The sequence below is a fragment of the Thermobia domestica genome, chromosome 1 (genome assembly GCF_964235325.1).
Source record: "Thermobia domestica chromosome 1, izTheDome1.hap1.1, whole genome shotgun sequence".
Lineage (NCBI taxonomy): Eukaryota > Metazoa > Arthropoda > Insecta > Zygentoma > Lepismatidae > Thermobia > Thermobia domestica.
This window is the reverse complement of record NC_137454.1, coordinates 230,294,763-230,317,699: the sequence shown is the minus strand read 5'-3', so window position 1 is coordinate 230,317,699 and position 22,937 is coordinate 230,294,763. Positions and strand designations below refer to the sequence as shown.

At 37.6% G+C, this 22,937-nt stretch overlaps 1 protein-coding gene across 1 annotated transcript in view; it reads right to left on the bottom strand.

The window, feature by feature from the left end:
- LOC145667152 (uncharacterized) overlaps positions 1-22,260 on the bottom strand; it is an 805,536-nt gene extending 783,276 nt beyond the window's left edge. The window contains exon 1 of the mRNA XM_081734895.1: positions 21,912-22,260. Within this exon, the coding sequence (XP_081591021.1) occupies positions 21,912-22,026 (115 nt within the window). The 5' untranslated portion in view covers positions 22,027-22,260. The remainder of the gene's footprint in view (positions 1-21,911) is intronic.
- Positions 22,261-22,937: the final 677 nt, after the last annotated feature.

The window sequence follows — 22,937 nt, the reverse complement described above, 5'->3', positions numbered from 1 at the left end:
TAGTGGATAAAAAATTTGCTTATTTTGTTAAACTATTTTCATACTACCACGTGTCTGTTAGTATCTAGCTTCCGTGTAGGCATTTGTATGAGTTCTTTACTCGTTTTAGGCTTATATATCGGCACGTTTTCGTTTAGGTATGCATTCTGCCGTTCCATTATTATAATTGATTTACGTAAATTCTCTTGCACTTCGTTAAAACGGAAGATAAAAGACTGCGAAAGACTTACTGTATAATGATGCAATAGGCTAGGCTTCCTCAATCTATTTATTTTACATCACTGCCCCCTTTTATCACACCTTCTGCCTGCGAGCCTCACAATTAATTTCCTGTTTATAAGTTCTTTTTTGTTTGTTTTTTTAATTGTTGTTCATCGCTTACGGTGTTCTATTTGTATTTTTCTTGTATTTAAATCTGCAGATTTTAACGAGTTTCATTCCTCTTTTATTCCAATTGGTTTTATTCCAAAACGATTCTCGAAGCTAATTTCTCAATATGCTTTCTTTCTTTCTTTTCTTTTTTCTTTTTCTTTTCCTTTTTTTTCTTTTTTTTTGTATTTGCAAACAAGTGTACAAATAAAAATGTGTCTATCAAAAGAAGAAGTTCAAAATATTAAAAAAAATATTTTTTTTCTGCTACTAGACCCTAATTACGTTTATTATCTACATTTCCCTTCGCACCCCCATATCGGGCCACGGTAGCTCAGTGGTAAGCAGGTGACAATAGCTGAGTGGTCTCGGGCGTTCGGCTTCGGATCATGAGGCGCAAACCATTGGGGGTTCGAGTCCCTCTGAAGAGCATGGTCGGATTTCTAACAGTCCTGTACCTTTCTGTGTTCGTGCCCCTGTAGTGTTTGGATTACGCAGAAATTGCACGAACTGTCCATGGCGAACACTATCGCGGTTGGGATGAACTGTAAAAAAAATGGTAGAGCGTTCACCTACGGTGCATGGGGTCCTTGGTTCGATCGCAGCTCGGGCCAAGTGAGCTTTGTTTAGAAACATCGTGTGCATGTGTCTCCTTGAGGTTCTCCCGTTTCCCCCTACTTCATTCCACCATTTAATTCATTTCTCATCATCACCGTCTCATTTAGTCTAGCCGGCATGATCGTAGGACGTAAACTTAAGATTTCATTTTTCCAATCATCATATTCTAGCGAGTTTAAGGTTGAGAAGCCTCGCAATAGACAAAGTGGACAATTTATTATGAAGAAAATGTCCCATGACTGTGTCCTTTAGGCTAAATGAAACGGATGATCGATAAAAGTGAATTATAAAAGCACATGTACTTTTGTGCTTTCACTAGAAATCGAACCCGGGACTATGTGTAACAAAGCCAAACGCGGTAGCTATAGACCAGAGCGAAGGGCTATTTTAATATCGAATAATAGTGGTCTATAGTGAAATATGCATGTGATATAATGCAAAAGGCCTGGACTAAAGGCGGATTTTCAAAAAAATGTCAACATACTTATTATACCGTTAGGAGGCAATGATGATGAGATAGGGGGAACGAATATTATGTTCCGAAGATCAAGTAAGTTTTCGCCACGGTTATTTTTCTTTATTTAATAATAATAATAATAATAATAATAATAATAATAATAATAATAATAATAATAATAATAATTGTATTTTAATTACGTGTTCATTTGTATCTTACCGACACTTATTCACATAACTATAGTAATATATATATATATATATATATATATATATATATATATATATATATATATATATATATATATATATATATATATATATATATTCTTTGCAATAACTTATTTATAGTTACGGAGCTCCTTTCTTTCCCCTCTCTTTCTTTGTTGAAAAGGTCAAAATGAATCGTACACGTTAGAGGCAAACGTGTCATCTGAGCGCCACGGGCTTCGAAGAGAAACTGAGAAACACATCACGCACATGGTTTGTTCTATCGTCGGCAGTGTAGGGTATCTTAATGTTAAATGTGGCAAACTCATCTCTGTTGATATTCGTGTTGGGGGTGGGTAGTGTGTTTGCAGCTCCTATTGGTTGACACTTTCTTGTAATCTGAAAAATAGTGTTGCAAAGTTGAGAACATTTCTCTACGTTGACACAGTGATGATGATAGGTACAGTACTACAATATTATAAAGCAAGTTTACTATGAATTTCAGAACATATTTGGATCATTACGTGTCTTTTAAGAAAACATAGCATTTAGAAATAATCTTTAAGCATCGAAAAAAGACTAGATTATTTTCAACAACTATTTTAATTTCATATAAATTTACTACATACAGTATGAGACCTTTCAAATGGTAAGGACAAACTCAACATTTGGCCAACTTTTTTATTTACCCAAAGTATAATTAATCATAACAGAAATTTCAACAATAATAACAACTAATTGAAAGAACGTTTTGTATAGTTCTTCATTGTGAAAAAAGTTTCAAATGCGTCTTTCCCAAAGTAACTCTTTGTTGAATTCACCATTATTACCCGGAATGCTTCATATGTTTTAAAATAGTGTATATTGAGCATGTATTGAACGCTAACCAACTTCCTGATACAGCCTGAGACGCCAATTTATACTTAAAACAGAAACAATCTATAACAATATAAGATGAAGTTGAAGGAAGCTGGCCAGTGGCTACACTGAAAAGTATCATTTATTTGCTTGATGGAACTTGAGAAAAGCATCTGGAGAAACCTCAGACAGGATAAATAGTCTTCGGATTTGTACCTGGGATCATCACATTAACAAAGAAGATCGCTAACACTAGCCTATATTTTTGATTGATTTTTTTAATTAGATGTTTAGCATCTCTTTCAGCAGCGAGACAATATGGGACGTGGACCTACAGGTTAATGAGGAATCCGAACTACATGTGCTCCCACTACATGAGTGCAGATTGTGGGTAACCCTTTATCATGTAGGACATTCTTTCATTTTATCTTACAAAAACAATAAAACACAGAGTGGAAGATACGTAGCTACTCAGAAACACGAAATTCAAATCAACTTAAATCTTAAAATACTATAAACACAGCGTCTTTATTTTGACATAACAAAATCCTATTGTTCGCAAAATAATTCAATTGTTGTGTAATATGCACTTACTTAAATAACTATTTCAGAGAAGCAATGTACTCCATCATGATTAAATGATTGTCTTCTCACATTGTTTAAATAGGTAATGGGTTGACTCCCTGTGGGAGATTATGTTTTCAATCCTAAGTTAAACTGCCTCATAATACTCGCTTGCCTTCCCTTGCTATAACGCTCGCTCAGTTCCTTCTCTAGTTAGAAAACAGATCTTGTTGAAGCATACTAAGTGAAATTAAAAAGTTACCTATAGATTAAGAGGGTTAAAAAAGTTTAGAAATCAGTTTTATTCATAACTCACTGTAGAACAACACCCTCGTGTCTATGTGGATAGTGTACGCGCCTGTGGCGTGAGAGACCCTGGTTCGAATCCCGGCAGGAACTCATGTGTTTCGGATCCCAAGTTAAGCTGTAGGTCTACGTCCCACATGCTCTTGCTGCTGAAACGAACGCTAAACTCAAATTTTAAAAAATTATATCATAACCAATTATATTTATATTTTATCACAACCAGGGATAAAAGACTAAAAGGTACATAAAGGAAATGAGTGGAGACTATTAATTTTCTAGAATAATTAAAATGCTTTTATTTTCGAACTTTTCTTTTTTAAATATTCACAATATTGAAATTTCTCAATTTACATCTTTCACGCGTTCGAAGAAAAACTGTTCATTACTAGTAAAACTAACCTAATACAAAGATTTTTGTTATTTTCCCAATTTTTCCGGAAAGAAACCGAAAAAAACGGTCTTTTACCAGCCGGTTCAAAATTTCCGGAAATTTTACAACACTACTCCCCACATCTTCTATTTCCATTCAAGATCTTTAGTAACGATAAACAAATATTTGAAAATAGAAAATGTTTATTTCTTTAAGTTTGAGAGCTCTTTTGTGATTAAGCTATTAGTGCATGCGCCTGTGGCGTGGGAGACCCGGATTCCGTTCTTGCCAGGGTTCATATCCCACGTTAAGTTGTAGATCCACGTCTCACATAGCCTCACTGCTGAAAGGAACGCTGATATCAAATCAAATTAACTCTTTATGTTTGCTAAGTAGAAAGACATTTTAGTTTTATTTTAGAGTTTTATTCCACAGACAGATTAGTATTTTGCATCCTGAGCATTATACTAACCCTCTAATCTAAGTAGCACTGCGGGTAGTCTATCAATGAAGGATTATATTCATAATCACTCTCAAAGGAAAAACTTGGAGAACTGGTTTTTGATTGTCAATATCTTAGGATCAACTGGATGGTTCACGTCCATCAACGAACTCGTTTCCTTAATTATGATTCTCTGCATCCTGAATAAAATGAAAGTAACCCATCAAGTAGTTCTCGAGATTTTATGTCTTCCTGACGGGGTAAATATATAAAGAAGTTTTTGGTAAACTAAATTCCGTAAATAAAAAGGAAAATATAAACGACTATTATATTTTTTGAATCACACTCATACGCCATATTTTCTTAAGTATCCATATATTATATATGTATGTATTTTTCCACTATACATCTGCACCTATCTGTTCCATATTAGAAGAAAAATTACCCAGGGGCGTATGATCCATGGAAGTTGTGGAAGCGCCACTTCCTTTAAATAAACAGAATCATATATTAATAGGATTCCCAGATTCAACCACAGACAAGCCTGAAAACTAGAAGCATTAATGAAACTGGAGACACAATTTTGAAATTGAAGATATTTTGCGTGTTTACTGCATTGCTACCGTCGAAGTTAGTTTTTCCTCCAGTGCCAACACTGAAAAAAGGGTGTCTAGCCTGTCGACACTCTGCTCAGAGTAGGTTACAGAAATTGTGAGTAAAGTCTGAGCGAAGAATAAGCTGAGGTACTTCTACAGAAATGGAAGTGAATGGTATCATGCTTTTTCAAGTAACTTATTCTCCTTCCATTACCACTAACATTCATAACCACTAACATTCATAACCACTACTATTAACTACTAATAGTACAATTACTAGTAACCAAACGTATATTGCATTGAAAGCAAATAAATTAATAGTTATAGACCTCTGTCGTATTATTCATATTTTCCAGAACAATTTTGTGGAAATTTTGAGAGATCATTTTCAAATGCATCTTGAACACAAATTTCGGTCATCACAAGTTTTGTTGGACATTCTGTTTCTATCATCTGACCCTAAAGCTTTCATTACACTAAAGACCAGTGTTTCTTCCAGACCTGTTTTTTGGGGGGCACTGTCCCCTCCCCCGGAGCTCTGAAAGTGCCCTCCCGGAGCAGACCAAAATAATACGTCTATAAATAATAATAAATAGAATAGTATCAGTAGTGCCCCCCGGAATACTAAGTGTGCCCCCCCGGAACATTGTTTCTGAAAGAAACACTGCTAAACACTGGTGCGACATGTGCATTCCTGACTTGTAAAAAGAGAATATACTCCATTATTTAATCAAGTTTGGTGTATCTGCTTTCTCGAGTAACGCACTCCATAATTCATAAGAATTATTACGATATCCTATCATGTTGATATTTCGTCTCCCTTAGCCTAAAGGGCATAATCGTGGGACGTTAAAGATTTCATTTCACATGTTGATATTATAGGTTCTTAAACAGAGAACTCATTGTATAGTTTAATTCCTCTGAAGCTAATTTTATGTTTCGTCGCTGTTTCTATCCTAATTTTATGTTTCATCCCTGTCTGTCACATTATTAAATGAAAACAGTGTTATTGCTGCGTGATAATACAGGCGCAAGAATGGAAAAATATTGAAATTTTACTTTTTGCCGTAATAACAATATAATCTAACACTCGCAATGTTATAAGGCATTAATGACATAAATAATTAATTATAGGTATTTTAATACATATAGTTCATTGACCCATACAATGTATTATGGACACAGCACTACGGGTGGAGTCCAGAGATCTAGCTACTCAAATTAAGAATAATGTATTAACAAATAATGCAATGATAGTGAAATGAAATCTTTAAGTTTTACGTCCCACGATTTGCCAGCTAGGCTGAAGTAGACCGTGATGATGAGAAATGAATGAAATGGCGGAATGAAGAAAGTGGTAGGAAACGGGAGAACCCCCGAGAAAACGCACGCACACGGTGTTTGTCCACCAAAAAGCTCACTTGGCGCGAGATGGGATTGAACCAAGCACCCCATAAACCAAAAGTGAACGCTCTACCACTAAGCCACCGCAGCCCGCACTGCAATGGTAGTTTAAGAATAACGCAGAATATTAAGAATAATACGAGTACATTAATTATTCAGAACGTGTGTGTTGCATTAAATATAACAGCTATCCATAAGGAGAAAACCACGGTGCTTTGCTGAAGTTATAAATAAACATTTCTAATATGTTGAAAAGAATTGATAAGAAATTAAAGCAACATCTTTTGTGTCTGCAAGATTTTTTGTTATTAAGACTGAAAAGTAGAACACTGTGCTGAATTATAACGATATACTTTCTGCTAATAGCATTAGAGAATGCCCTATTCTACACCGACATTTTCTCTTTTTCGAACCCTAAATGGTCCGGGCGAGTGATTAGAATATGAAATATCCTATTTTGGGAGATTACATACAACTTGTAAACAATTTTTTTAATGTTAATATTGAAGCAACAGCCAATTTACAAGGTAATATTACATATCGAGCTGTGACGTGCGAAGAATAGAAACTTTAACACTTCCGTAATTGGTATTGTTTGTTGAAGTTTAGCGTCCTTTTTCACACCGAGGCTATGTGAGACGTGGATCTATAGTTTACGGTTGAATTCGAATCACCGTAATGCGTTCAAATTTTAAGGTTCCCAGCCGTCCCGATTTTCACGAGACAATCCCGATTTCGGAAAACACGTCCCGCGTCCCATCCCAAAGTGGCTGTCTTGAGTTTACGATGCCTCAAGTTTGATGTTTATTGATGAACTTGGTCATTATTATTATTATTATTATTATTATTATTATTATTATTATTATTATTATTATTATTATTATTATTATTATTATTATTATTATTATTATTATTATTCAGTTTCCATATTCTTGTACAGAGGCTTCAAATTAACAGAAAATCTCACAACAGAGCTAGTTAGGTAGACAAATAGCAATGTGGCACAAATAGCAATATAAATCTGGATTACTTCCAGTTGCGTACATCTCAAAGTCCTCCCCAGATGCGTAAAAGTGCCATGGGCGATGACATGACATATTTTGATATTGATAAGAGTTTCCCACTTCCGTACATGTTTATTAACTGACACTGTTTCTGTGCATTTTTAATAAAGTTTGAGCAGAGGAGGATATGGAATTGCATGCTCAAGGAAATACGAAAAGATGCATACATGCTTTCCATACTGTTGTAAGATTGTTTTTTCGATTCAACTCCACGTTGAATTCAAATTCGACCAATGTATCCCCGAAATGTGTGTAACATGAATTCACAAATCACATCAAAGGGATACACAGGTCGGCTTTTATAAAGAGTCGAACTAATATCTGAATCAGGAGCTGTCTGGCATCTCTGGGAGCCCTCGGCTGCAGGAAGCTAGAGCTGCCCCTTTAAAAAAAATGTACTTGCGTATGTTACTAAATTATATTATTATTGACCTATTTAAGTAAAGTTACCTACTGCATTGTTTTATAGGAGCTTTATTTTAATAGCAAATCTCTACAGAATGCTTACATGTCCTAATTACATAAATTCTACCACAATATTCTTAAAAAAAAATTTTCAATACCTTGATCAATGATATAAGGTAAATAACAAATAAATACTACCAGGAATACTTTATACTTTTCATACTTTATTACATGAAACAATACGTAGGTTACTTCAAACTTCAAAACAGTATTTTGCATAGGAGTATAAAAATCTACATAAAAATCCTATAAAATGAAAGAAATATATACAAATTGTGTACGTATTGAACTTAGATTCACTCATAAAAAGAAAATTTCAAACTATCAACCTGTAAAATTGTTTGAATATCTAATACTGTATTTTGTTGATGATGAAGAATATTGGCATGTAATAATTTATCTACGCTTAGCCATGACTTACTGAATGACTTCCAAATTTCTTGTTTGTTTGTTTATTTGTGGGATAGTTGGTGGCCGGCTACATGTGTTGAAAGCGTTTGCTACCGTCAGTGTTGCTATATTACGCCATAATGCCGGAAAGCAGGCGTTTCTCACAATACGCCATTCTCACAGCCGTGAGATGGACACACTTGGTGTCAATGTGACATTCTTGTTTCAGAACGATACATTTCTACATACCCTACTCACCAGCATTTCTATTTCTCCACACACAAAAAAAGTCACAACTCCTTTCAATTCCTGATTTTTCACGTTTTGTGAAAAAATAATCTTTACTTTCAAATATTTCTGGCATTCGTAAGGGCAAACGTCTCAGTTTACATCTCAAACATACTTACAAAGATATGTATTTTCTAGATGAGGATTTTCTTTCATCCGTATTTATCGTTCAAAATCTTTGATGCTCCGAAGTTTGGATTGCGTGATTTTGCGGACACCCCATATAATTCGCTACTAGTTTTTTTTTTTTTTTTTTTTTTTTTTCAATTAGACCAAGATATTTCACCTTCCGGACTTGAGATTTATCGACGCATTAAACATTGATATAAAGAAGAAATAATAATAATAATAATAATAAAAACAATAGCAGTAAACAAGAAGTACTTCACTTTTAACGACGTTAAGAACCTACACTACTGCATTCGTTTTTAAATCTAGTTAAATATCCCTTTTTGTTTTCAAATGAATTTCCAGTATATATATATATATAACAACATTCACTGTTTACGAAGAAAGGGTTATAATAAGAAATCAGTAAAACAAAACCGTTAAAGGTCCAATTAATTTCGAAGAACAGAAAAATAAATTTCCTATCGAAATTAACGGATAAAAAAAAACGATGGCGCTCGTATTTAACACAGTTAAGTCGAACGTAACATTTGATTTCTGCGTATTTTCATAGCATTTGATGGATTTTGTTTTTCTTCTTTTTTTCGAATCAATTAAAAAAAAGAAGGAAAGGAGAAAACCCAGAAAAGTGCTTACGAAGATAGCTAAACAGTAGTGAACGCAACGTATAAAGAGAGACAGGTTTATTTTGGGCGCTCTCAAAACAAGAAAAAAGAAATTCAGGGTTATCTGTGAGAGGTTGAGTAGGTTAGTTACCTTCACACCACATTAAATAACTGGCATCATGCTGCTCGGAAAGACATAGAGGGAGTCACAAAAATCTCTATAGAACACACACCGCTTGTGTTCTTTCTCCTATTTCCGTAAAACTACATATTTAAAAAGTTTAAAAATATTCCGCACTAACTGAAAAAGTCTGTAGTGATTTGTTTGCGACACTGAGAGAACCACGTGTTTCTATTAGCTTGCCAGAATCTTTCCGTGCCTGTATCTTCCACTCACTATACACTGTGTTTATCATTCTTCTATTTCCAGTAATATAATAGGCACTGGCGCAAAACCCGGGGCATGAGTGGGACATGTACCCTCCAATCTTGTAACTGGAGGGACTGTCTCCCCCCCCCCCTATAAGCCCATTTGAAGTGCGCTTTTTGTGGGGAAAAAAATGATGATTTGTGTCCGATTGCCACAAAGAAAAGTGAGATGAAATTAATGTCCACAAAAAAAAAAAAAGTCACCTTCCCCCCCCCCCATGTTGAAGACAGATTTGCGCCGCTGATAATAGGCTTGTTAGCTTTTATACAATGGCATAGCTTATATGAGAGGCTAAAGGGATCAAGCATTCTCCGAATAATTCTGAACCCTCCGAAGAATCTTCAACTTAGAAAATTCTTTAATCAAACGCACTGTAAGCATCGTTTCTTTAAAATCCATTGTGTATTAAGACTAGTGTTTCATACTTGTATATACAACAATATTCAATATGGATAATAAAAATTATTAAATTGAGATTATTAAATTTATCTTAAAATGTGTACAATATGTGTTTTTTAATGGTATGAGTGGCCAAGAAAGTGAGTCATTATAGAATTCCAGTTTATCCAGTTTCTTTATTATCCGACCTGACATTTCACCACATTAGGCCCAATAAGTGGAGTTTACTCTATATGCATTTACGAGACTATAGACGAGACGAGAAATTTTCGAAGCGAAACGAAGATATGTTTATCGGGACGTGAAGAGTCCTTCAAGAATGAAAACGACACGAGACTTCTACAAAAAAATACGAGAAGATAACAGAAATTCGTCACCAACAATAGGTGCCCACTACCATCCTCCTCCCCCAAGTGTAGGCGCAACCTCTTCCAAATTTACCATTCTCTCCCAAAATTTATCATTCTTCATACCAAATTTACCATTCTCCCGTAAATTTACCATTCTTCCTTAAATTTACCTTTCTCCTCTTCTAGTCTTCCCTAAATTTAAAATTCTCTCGTAAGTTTACTACTCTTCCCCTTAACTTACCATTCTCCCCGAACTTACCATTCTTCAACAAATTTAGAATTCTTTCCCAGAGTTACCATTTTCTCCTTAATTTACCATTCTTCCCCCAAATTTACTACTCTTCCTTAAATTTACCATTCTCCAATTAAAAGTGTACCATTGTCAATGATAAATTTTGTTCCTGCAAATAAACTCATAGACGCAATCTACGCTCTAAAACCCGTTTGCAGGCTCTCTTGATATGGAACAAAGAATTGTAAAATTTCTATGTACAAGATCAGGCAGTAGCGCACCTCATGCTGCTGTCGGACACTAGGATTCCCTTATCGTTATCGTTGTATTGTGCTACAATTGTTGTTACCTTCCGTGGTAATTAAATTTCTCGGAAAGTGCTTTCACGTTTCGGACATCTGTTGGCCGGTTCAGTCCCTGGATTTGTTCTCAGATTTCTTCTCCTACGGTTTTCTGAAGTGAGGTGTCTTCTACACACGTCTTATATCCATTTTGTTACTCAAGCATCGCATTAAGATCGTTATCGCTACTATCCTCCAAAGCGTATGACGACAAGTGAAGGCCGTCTGCCGATAAGTGAGGCCTGGGAGAAAAGCATATTGCAGGCCCAATGATGTAGGTGAGAATTCTACATTCAACACACAGAAATTATTTTGTCTCAATTTTAATTTTTTCTGATAGTTGATAGACACAATATTCCGCTTAATAGTGGGTTAGAATCAATGGGCCTTATGCAGAGTCGTTCTAACGTGTGATTAGTGCCATACTAAAGAGTTCGACTAACATGTTTCCTGCAGTAGTCAGGCCTTTAGTATGACTCTAATCATACTTCAAAACGACTCTGCATACGGCGGAAAATGTTTCTGCTCTTCCTGAACAGCTTAATTTTCTTCCGATGGCGTGATTCCCATGGCAACTGCTTCATCCAGCGGACGGAACTGATAAATTGACACCTCTCAGTGAAAGCTGGAAAGTTAGGGTGATGCAGGCAATAATGATTTATCAGCATTTTTATTCAAGCAATTCAAGTAAATGACTTTTTTCTATGAGATTAATTACCAAAAATCATTAAAGAAAATTGCTTTAAAATTATACATAATGCAAGTTTATATTATGATATGACCACTGCTGTATATCTCATAAATTCTCAGTGTAACTTTGTTGTACACATGTATAGTCTTTTCTAAATAAATCTGCCCACCCACTTCTATTTAAGAGGCAATATACTTGCAACTGTATGAAGGAAATGTTAATCCTTTTCCTTGAAATGGAGATCTCAATTGGTTAAAGAAGATTTATATTTGTTTAATTTAATTCCGTCTATGGGTAGGCAGGCATGCTGAGGTTTCCAAAGAAAAGTAAATGGCCAGGATTTCTGAACAACACTGTACACACAAAATAATATTTTAATCTAATAAAGAAGTGTGAAATAATTTCAAACAATTTTGAAATTATGTTTGTTCTTATTTACAACTTACTCCATTAAACCCCTTCTACACGATGAAATCAACAGATTAGATCTGAAACAACTGCGGTCCCCTCCGCCTGGCCGAAATCGAACATGAGACAACGCCCACAAAACAACATATGTTAGCCACTTACTTACTTACAAACTCGTATTATTTATTATCAAGCATCTTGATAGCCGAACTTGCGTCAGGGAGGCTCAGTGGTAGAGCTCTTACCAGTAGTCCGTGGGGTCCCTGGTTCGATCCCAGGGCAAGAAGTTTTGGTAGGAAACATCGTATCCGTGGGTCTTCTGGGGGTCCCTCCTACTTTCTCATTCCATCAACATTTACTTGCTTTATCATTGTCTCCCTTAGCCTAACAGGCATAATCGTGGGATGTTAAACCAAAAATTTTCATTTCATTTCATTTTCCGAAATTGCATCGTCTTAAGTAGTTTGGTGAATGTGTACTTCTTGACAATGTGGCAGATCCCATGAAAATGAGCAGTTTCAGTGAAACATTACGTGTGCCAGAAAATTACGTTATAAATATTTGGTAGGTGTATATATACAGGATGTTTCAAAACATCCCCGACAACGTTTGGGAGGTGATTCCTGACATCAAGACAAGACAAAAAGTGCAGGCCAACCTGAGTGCATAAATGCTTCCTTTCAGAGTTATAGGCTGCCAAAAACATGAAAAAAATAACTTTAAAGGTCTATAGTTCCATAACTATGGGACCTATTGTAGTCGGGTCAAGACTTCACTTAGAAACTAATATATGCCTTATCCAAATATCCACGTTTCAGAATTCTAAGGTACTCACGCAACAATTTTTACAGAGAGGGTTTGCCTACGGACGGGCATATAATTTGAAGTACTCACCCACTCCCTCTACAAAAAATGTTGCGTGAATACCTTAGAAATCTTAAACGTGGATATTTGGATAAGGCATATATTAGTTCCTAAGTGAAGTCTTAACCCGACTACCGTAGGTCCCGTAGTTTGGTAGCTACGGACCTTTAAAGTTTATTTCTTCATGTTCTCGGCAGCCTTTAATTCCGAAAGGAAGCATTTGTGCACCCAAGTTGGTCTATATTTTTGTCTTATCTTGGTGTCAGGAATCACTTCCCAAACGTTGTCGCTGTTGTTTTGAAACACCATATACATATATAGGGTGTCCCATATATATATATAGGCCTATATATAGGGTGTCCCATTTTAATCTTTCCACGAAAATATCTCAAAAACGGTTGAACATAAATGACCCGAACAAAAACTAAAATAGGAAATACTGTGTGGCAAATCGAATGGTGATGTCTCGGTGCCCCTCAGAACCGCTCGTCAAGGGGGCCCGGGGCCCAACTTTAAAATTTTCAATGGAAACATGGGGCGAGTGACACCTTGTTCGATAGATCTTTAAAAACTAAAAAGCGATATGGCAAAAGATTTTTCATATCGGCCACCATATTGAAAATAGCCGCCAAGACATGGTGCCTGTGTCAGATAAAACGTCCAGTAGCACTAATATTAAAACGGTTAAACATAAATGAACCAAACAAATACTAAAATAGGAAACACCATGGAGCAAATCGAATGGTGATGTCGCAGTTCCCCCAGGACCCCTCGTCAAGGGGGCCCGGGGCCCAACTTAAAAATTTTAAATGGAAACATGGGGCTAATGACACCTTGTTCGATAGATCTTCATACACTAAACAGTGTAGTGGCAAAAGATTGTTCATATGGGTCACCGATTTCAAAATGGCCACCAAGACATGGTGCCTATATCAGATAAAAACGTCCAGTAGCACTAATATGAAAACGGTTGGAGATAAATGAACAGGATAAAACTCGTATAGGAAATCACAGAGGGCATTTATCATTCCACGCCTCGAGATTAATCCAACGGAGAAAAAGATTATTACAGTAATGTATAAGTGACATAATGCTAAAGAGGAAATCTAATTCTTAGAAAATTATTTTTTCGATCTCCCTTAGTAAGTGGGTGAAGCGGGAATAAATGGTAAAATCTCAAATGAGAACCCCATTTTTACTTGCAAAGGTATGGTTTATCTGAAACACCTGGGTGTACAAGGGACTGATACTGTAATGAACCAATATCGTGTAGACGACTTTTGAGTAAAACCAACGTTTGTACACATTGTTCTAAAATTCCATTGTTCGACAAAAAAGTTTCGCTTTTTAGTTGATTCATTTTTGCACAAATCATTGCCTGCAATCAAAATGGAAAGTACCATTTAACAAGAATTTTACCTACTTTTTTCCATTACAGACATCTATCTCTTACAAAAATACATTTCAGATAATTTTGTTGTGTAGATGTAGTTTGCAAAAACTAAGGTTCTGATTTGCAATTTCACCGTTCCTTCCCGTCCAGCTTCACCCACTTACGGAGGACGTTGGAACGATGATTTTCTAGGAATAGATTTCCTCCTCTGCATTATGGTACTTTTACTCTAATCATCTTCTTCTGTTGCAACATTTTCGAGCTATGGAATGATAAATACCCTCTGTCATTTCCTATAGGAGTTTTATTTTGTTCATCCATTATTATCTTCAACCGTTTTCATATTAGTGGTACTGGACATTTTATCTGACACAGACACCATATATTGGCAGTCATTTCGAAAACGGTGACAAATATGAACAACCTTTTGTCACAACGCTGTTTAGTGTACGAAGATTTATCGAATGAGGTATCACTTGACATATTTTCGTTTAAAATTTCTAAGTTGGGACTGGGAACCCATGAAAGGCGGCCCTGGGGCGCACCGCATCATTCGATTTGCCCCATGGCTTTCCTATTGGAGTGTTTGTTTGGTTCATTTATGTTCAAAAGTTTTCGTATTAGTGCTACTGGACGTTTATCTGATACTGTTAATATATCTTGGCGGCCATTTTGAATACGGTGACCGATATGAAAAATCTTTTACCACATCGCCTTTTAGTTTTTAAAGATCTATCGAACAAGTTGTCACTCGCCCCATGTTTCCATTTAAAATTTCAAAGTTGGGCCCCGGGCCCCTTTGACGAGCAGCCCTGGGGGCGCCGCGATATCACCGTTTGATTTGCCCAATGGTATTTCCTATTTTAGTTTTTGTTCAGGTCATTTATGTTCAACCGTTTTCGAGATATTTCCGTGGAAAAATTAAAATGGGTCATCCTGTATATATATACTAGGGATTCCACCCCCGGCGCCTACTATGCCCAACCCCTCGATTCCCGTTCTGGCATTTGATATATGAAATATATTACTAATTCAAATAAAATTAGAGTCTGTTTCTATAAAAGAAACTTACTGGATCAAAAATATTTCTTAAAATTACGACTTTCATGTTAGCTTTTAGTTTGTAAGGCTTAAGAATTTGAAATTATATCATTATCACACGCTTTCCGCTGGAATAGTGGCTAGTAGTGCTCTCAAACGGGTCGGGTCAGGTCAGCTCGGGTCGGGTTGTCGGGTCGGGTCAGTCGGGTCAGCTCGGGTCGGGTTATCGGGTCGGGTCACTCGGGTCGGGTTGTCGGGTCGGGTCACTCGGGTCAGCTCGGGTCGGGTCACTCGGGTCGGGTTAGTCGGGTCAGCTCGGGTCGGGTTGTCGGGTCGGGTTATTCGGGTCGGGTTGTCGGGTCGGGTTATTCGGGTCGGGTTGTCGGGTCGGGTCAATCGGGTCAGGTCGGGTCGGGTTATCGGGTCGGGTCACTCGGGTCGGGTTATCGGGTCGGGTCAGTCGGGTCGGGTTGTCGGGTCAGTCGGGTCGGGTTGTCGGGTCGGGTTAGTCGGGTCAGTTCACTTTGGTCAACTAAGTTTAGGTTGAGCTTAAACTCGGCTGGAGTCGAAAACTGCTGTTTTACACTACCTGCGTAATTAAAAATAGCAATTTTCAATTGATTTTATTGAAGCCATAAATGTATTTTGAACACTTGCAGCTAGTGTTTTTATGGTAAATGCTTATTTTTGTAGTTGTATGTACTTTAATTTTTAAATGTGGAAGATTGATTTTACCAATCGACTGTAATATTAATATCTACGCCAATATGGAGTCTGGATTTAGAACAAAACTAGAAGTTGTTTAAGCAAGGTCAAAAGAAAGATTGGATATGGACGACCAAGCCCAAGCAGGGCCGCGGTAGCTCAGTGGTAGAGAATTCATCTCTGGTGCATGGTGTCCATGGTTCGATCCCAGCTTGTGTTAAGTAGGCTTTGTGGTGGAGAAACACCGTGTAGTGGGTTTTCTCGGGGTTCTCCTGTTTCCTCCCACTTTCTTCATTCCACCATTTCATTCATTTCTCATGGTCACCATATCCCTTAGCCTCGAAGCAGAATCGAGGGACCTTAAACTCAGGGGTGTAGCTAAGGGGGGGCCATCGGGTCCAGGCCCCCCAAATGGTTTCCTGCCCCCCCCCAAATGACCAGCTTTAAAAACATCATAGTAAAATTATCTCGCTTCCTTCATTTAAAAGTAACAAAGTTATTGACAATTAATAATATACGGTAAAATAGTATGGAGAAATATTGTTTTTCCATACCGATCGAAAAATAGGATACATTTTTGTGACAGCAGATTACACAATTTACTGCGATTTATATTTGACAGTTTAAAGACAAACATTTTAACAAGATATTATAAATACAGCCATAAAACAAAGGTACTAAACTGATTTGTAAGTCCATTATATTTTTATATGCTTTAACAAGTATTTTAAAAGACAGAGAATGGAAAATTTGGTGAGAAACAATGTTTTTATTCAGTTTGGATTTCATTCGCTCTCTTTTATTTCTACTCAGTGTAATAAAATAATTGTTTTTTTTAGTCACGAATAATAAATAAATATTTTTGTCAGGAAACTATAAAGAAATTAAGTGAAATTTAAAGAAAATCAATCTTGTGTACATAGGTTCTGTATACAAGGTCTTAAATTTAAATAAAAAGGTAACCAAGAAAAGTTTTGTTGCTTTTTCACCCACCACCTTCGAACATCGATACGTCACCTAACCTGGAAGATCAAAAATAGTCCCCATCAACATCGACGACCTTCTGAAAACGTTCCTGAAGGCCATGGAATTCATCGCGGTAGAAGTTGGTGGGCCGTGAAACGAAGAAGGTATCAGGTGCATTTTGGACTTTTACTAGGGATTTGAATTGGCGGCCTCTAAGGTGATTGTCCAAAGAATGGAACAGGTAATAATCGGACGGTGCAATACCCGGGGAATATAGTGGTTGCAATATTGTTTCCCATCCAAGGCGGAGAATGGTGTCCTGAGTCATCCTAGCCACGTGGGACTTAGCGTTGTCCCGTAAACAAGGACCCATTTGCAATTCAGAAGTGATGGCTCCAGAGTTTTGAGTTTTTGTTGAGCACAGCTCAACTGCTGACACTACACAGTTGCATTGATACTCTGACCAGCTGGTAGCAGTTCCCGATGCACGATGCACCAAACACACAGAAGGACCTTCTTCTGGTACAGTGCTGGTTTCGGCTGTTTTGAAATCGGTTCATGGGACGCTAACCAATGATGACGGCGCCGTGGAGCTTCGTATAGGACCCACTTTTTATCACATGTCAACGCCCTGTCCAGAAATGGCTCCGAAACAGTAAATAAACGTTTCGGACTGCCGCGTTGCCTTCTGGCCCGGAGTCAAAACATGTGAGACCCAACTTGTAGTGCTTCCCAACTTGATGGATGTGCTGCCGAATGGTTTCTTCACACACTGAATTGTAGTCCCAGTTCCTCTTTGTACGTACATGTGTTGGTCTTCTGGCATGTGGTGTTTTCAGGTGTTTGGTCATCGTTCTTAAACTGGTTAAACCATCGCTGCACTGTCCGCGTCGTCACGACACCCTCAACAAAGGCCTGGCATATTTTCTGTCCCGCTACAGCGGCGTTTGACCTCCATTTGAACTCGTTCAGCATACATGCTCTTATGACGCTCTGTGGATGTCCCATGTTCCCTCTGTCTTTACGCAAGTTCACTGTGTATCTGAATTGCCACAACCAGGTAGTATGTTGGATATACCCACACCAACAACTGACGTTCGCCTTATCTCCACTCGCATTCAACTCACGGTGTGAGGTCCAATTGAACACAGACCTCCACGAAAAGGGACAGAACTTTCTGGTTATTTTTATAGTTATGCACAAAAGTATAGCGTTTGGTCCCGGGCAGTAGTTCTTGATTAAGCATAATAAAAACTATCTTGAATGTAGACCTAATTTATGGATAATAATAATAATAATAATAATAATAATAATAATAATAATAATAATAATAATAATAATAATAATAATAATAATAATAAATAAGATAAAATAGTGTTTTTAGTTTTCCAGAAGGAAACCAAAATTTTCCTTTCTTTTAGGCCTGAAAAACACTAGCAGCAACACATTTTTTGCTTTGTACATTGTAGCCGCCCCCTTCAAAAACGACGGGCCCTTCCTACACGAACCTGCTGGCTACACCCCTCTTAAAGTGAATATTTCATTTTATTTCACCAAGCCCAAGGACATCGATACAAGAACAAGATAAAGATTGGATATGCAAGACGAATTGCATAGTAATCTTGCTCTTGGCCTTGTTTTGGTGATCACCAAGTAGCGATGAGCGTATTTTCTAGCTTTCCGTATAGTATGAAATACCATAATCAAAATCACACTTGGTCTTCATTTGTACAATCCACGGCAAAAAACCTGCAACATAAGGATGTAAGTTTATTGTGAAACTACGCCTAACAGCACAGGGAATGAACATAACGTCTACGTGGAACGAATCACACCAGGATAAAGCTCTACCTCCTCCCGTGCACCCTTATTTTGGAGCAAAAGACTTCGTCATTTCACAATAAACTTATATGCTCATGTTGCAGGTTTTTTGCCGCGGATTGTACCGATGAGGTGAGCATTCTTGGCTCTTGTATAGCATGAAAGATCACCAAGACTACGAAATGCAAGACCAAGACTTGACTGCAAGACAAAGAATAAGACGCAGTATTGATGACCAAGACCTAGGGAGCGAATTGTTTGAATTTCATTTGTTGGGCTGAAAGTGATGAAATAAAATTAGTGCTTTATAATTAAATATCAACCTGTATTTTTAAATTCATATTATGTATCTTCTTACGTGCAACTATATATACTGTAAAATACGTTTTAATTACCGAGAAAGAAAAATCAAAGTGGTACGGGTCCCGGAATCATAAGAACCTATTTTGGAATGAAAGTTGAAGGGTTGGAAAAACCACAGGTGTTCTCCTGTTTCCTCAACCCTTATCATTGTAGTTAAATGATTTCCTTTTGTCTCCGCCAATAGACTCTTGCTACTGCCTTCCGAGAAGACGACCTGCCGTCCCAGCAGGTGAGAACACTGACCTTGAAGAAAAATTTCGTCACATAGAACTAAAGAAAAAAAAATAAAATAAAAATAAATAAATAAATAAATAAAATAAAATAAAAATAAAAATAAATTTTTCCCACGTCGGACATTGGTATCAGTTATAAAAAGAAATAACCAAACCTCAAAAGTGCCAAATATTCATTAAGATGCATATACAAATCCCCGCTTGATCTAGCTAGTGGTTAACGTGTAAGACTTCGGTACACGTGGTCCGGGTTCAATTCCCAATGGGAGTGCATTTTGGTGTTCACCCAGTGTTGTGACCATAGTGCTCTCAAATGGATCGGGTTGACCCGACCCGACCCGTGACCCGACCCGACCCGACTCGGATCGGGTCAGCTCGGGTCGGGTTACGGGTCGGGTCGGGTCAGGTCAACTCGGGTCGGGTTGTCGGGTCGGGTCAGTCGGGTCAGCTCGGGTCGGGTTATCGGGTCGGGTCACTCGGGTCGGGTTATCGGGTCGGGTCAGTCGGGTCAGGTCGGGTCGGGTTGTCGGGTCGGGTTATTCGGGTCGGGTTGTCGGGTCGGGTCAATCGGGCCAGCTCGGGTCGGGTTGTCGGGTCGGGTTATCGGGTCGGGTCAATCGGGTCAACTCGGGTCGGGTTATCGGGTCGGGTCAGTCGGGTCAGATCGGGTCGGGTTGTCGGGTCGGGTCAATCAGGTCGGATCACGGTTCGGGTCAGTCGGGTCGGGTCGGGTCATCGGGTCGGGTCAGTCAATTCGGGTCACGGGTCGGGTCGGGTCGGTCTTCAACCCGACCCGACCCGACCCGTTGAGAGCACTAGTGGCTAGCGCGTGCGCCCTTTATGCACGGGGTCTCAGGTTCGATTTTCAGTGGGAGAAAGTTGATATTACGCATTAAGATGGTTCTGATTCTACTTCAATTTGTAGATTCATGTCTCATGTAGCTTCGGTGGTGTGGAGGGACGCTATACTTCAACAAACAACAACAATACATCACTATCACATTAAAAATGAACAATTCAAAGAAGAATAATGCAAAACATATAAATGTAAGATAGAGTATTACAAAAACGTTTGAAATTTCGGGTTATCTTATGTATAGTGTAAGAACGAATGAGACATTGAAGAAACGTCATAACAGACATGAATAACACTCTTTCATGTATATAAGTATTAGGTACTATATAATACTCTGTTTTTTCTCTCTCTCTCCATATTGTTCTACGGTATAAAGAAAGAACTTAACACTACAGTTTAGTTGTGTAGCTGTCACATCTGAAACGCAAGGTCGAAGGTTCGATCACAAGGTCGCTGTACCTCGATTTAATTGTGAACGTAACATTTGCTTCTTCCTTTGAATTTTCACTAACTGTTTAATAGATTGCATTTTTTTAAATTTTTCTCTGCATCCACCTTAACCTTGATGTGAAAATAGTTTAATAAATAAATAAATACACATTGTATCATTGTCCAGAGTTAGTGTGTTCTCATGTAGTTGAATGGTTACCGAATATGCCTTGAAATGCATGGCTCCAGTTTGATTCTAGGTAAAAATCATAGATTTCTGTAGGTTGATCTAGCATCGTGAAGGAAGTTGGGAGACTAATTTAATAAGAGAGGTACCTCCCCAATTTCCTATCTGGAAAACCAGAAATGACAGCAAGGCAGGAAGATGTACAGACCAAGTATCACCCAAGGAAAATCCTTCTGGCCGACTAGCATGTTTTAAGAGTTGTGATAGCGGTCTCATTAAGAATAGATTCCTATGGCAGAAATGTGACTTTTTACGGGTTATGTTTCGTTTTCTCTCCCACAATTAGACCCAGTCCTATATAGCAGCGATTCTTAAACATTTGTCCACGAAATCCTGATAGTAATTGAGCGTACTGTCACGGGTCTACAAGTCAAGCTATATGTTATTTAACTTCATTACGAAAAATACATGTAAAATATTCATTTCTGCAATGTAATTACGTTGAAACTCTTTTCCGTTATTTATGAAGTTGGTTTGTTTACACCAATATAACAATTAAACTTAAGATTGTGATAATTTATAATGTATAGTGGAAAGTATACACGAAAAATATTTTCTTAGTTTCTTATAAAGAAATGGTTACGGATCCAAAAAATACACACGCATCGAACGATCCTTGAAATCACAAAATTTAAGAACCGCTGCTATATAGTAAAGGAAAGGTGATAATGAAATAAAGAAAAACTGTCATGTCCTAAACGGGGTTTGAACCGAATCTTCCACTCCTAGTCTACGTCAGAGATCACTCAGTCATGCTAGCCAGCAAGTAAATAAAGATAACATAGTATATGTAAACTTTATCAAAACAAAACAATAATATTGGCGATCTAATTTGAATTTTCTTCTTCTATCTTACATCTTAGAAGTAAAATAACCTTGAAAGCTAAGCTAAATATTAATACGAAAAGCTAAAAATTAAAACCTAGGCTGACCTTGAAATGTCTCAGAGGGAAAAATGGCTTTTAAAGACCCGTCATATAATCACAATTAAGCTATGAACGTACTCACCTACTGACGTGAATATTCCCCAAAATCTTGTGAAGGGGGTCAAATATTCCCAAAAACAGGCACATTTTGTGTCGTGATAGTTGTTGTTTGACATTCTCCTAAGAGATTCATTCATTCATTGACAACAAGAAGAAAAAAACTACACACACACGTGAACAATTTTTTCTTGGTTTGTTTACAATGAATTATCGCTTCCCCGCAGCACGCGAGAATCCGATCACTAGAGAAGAAAACAGTTTGCTTCTGTTTATCCCACTATCTACGAAAGAAATCGCACATCACACCGCACGAAAGCAACACTTTCGTCGATCTGCGTTCAACGCCGCACTGTGATGGGTTAGTTGCTCTGCCGAATGATGCTGCGGAACTACCGTAAAACTGCGTTCGGAGATAACGATACTAGTGTCACCTAACGTTGAACGCTCAAACTCGGTGCTGCTTTGCGTCCGTGAGATGAACAGGCTGCAATGAGTTTGAGTCACAAGACGAGTTGACTCCTGATGATTTTCTTCTGTTCCTTACGAGAAGTAAAAACATCTTGAATGGTTTATTTGATCCTGTTCCGAACAACTAACGTTTAGAAGGGTAAAGATCGGTTGTTCTAGAAACAAATCAAGCAGATTAGCAAACGTTGGTTGCAAGTAAGGGCGCATCCACAGGGGGGTGTCCACCGGGTCCGGACCCTTCCCTCCCCAAAAAATCCTAACTCAATATACATTTGTACACTTTCTCAATAAAACTATACTTGTCTAATAGGGAAATGATTGATATAGCATGAAGATTTAATCTTACACTTCATCTGTATTCTTTCTCTTATAAAAACAATCTATCATTCTTTTACAAAAATATAGGTGGAAATATTTTACAATTATTTATCGTCTTTTTGAGTGCAGAATAATACCCGTTCAATGTGTGGCTTGTAGTGTTGGGACCCCTTCCAACGAAAATTTCTGGGTGCCCGCCTGGTTGCAAGGAAAAATAATATTAGTAAGGCATATCACAATTCCGGAGAAAAATTGTCCTTCA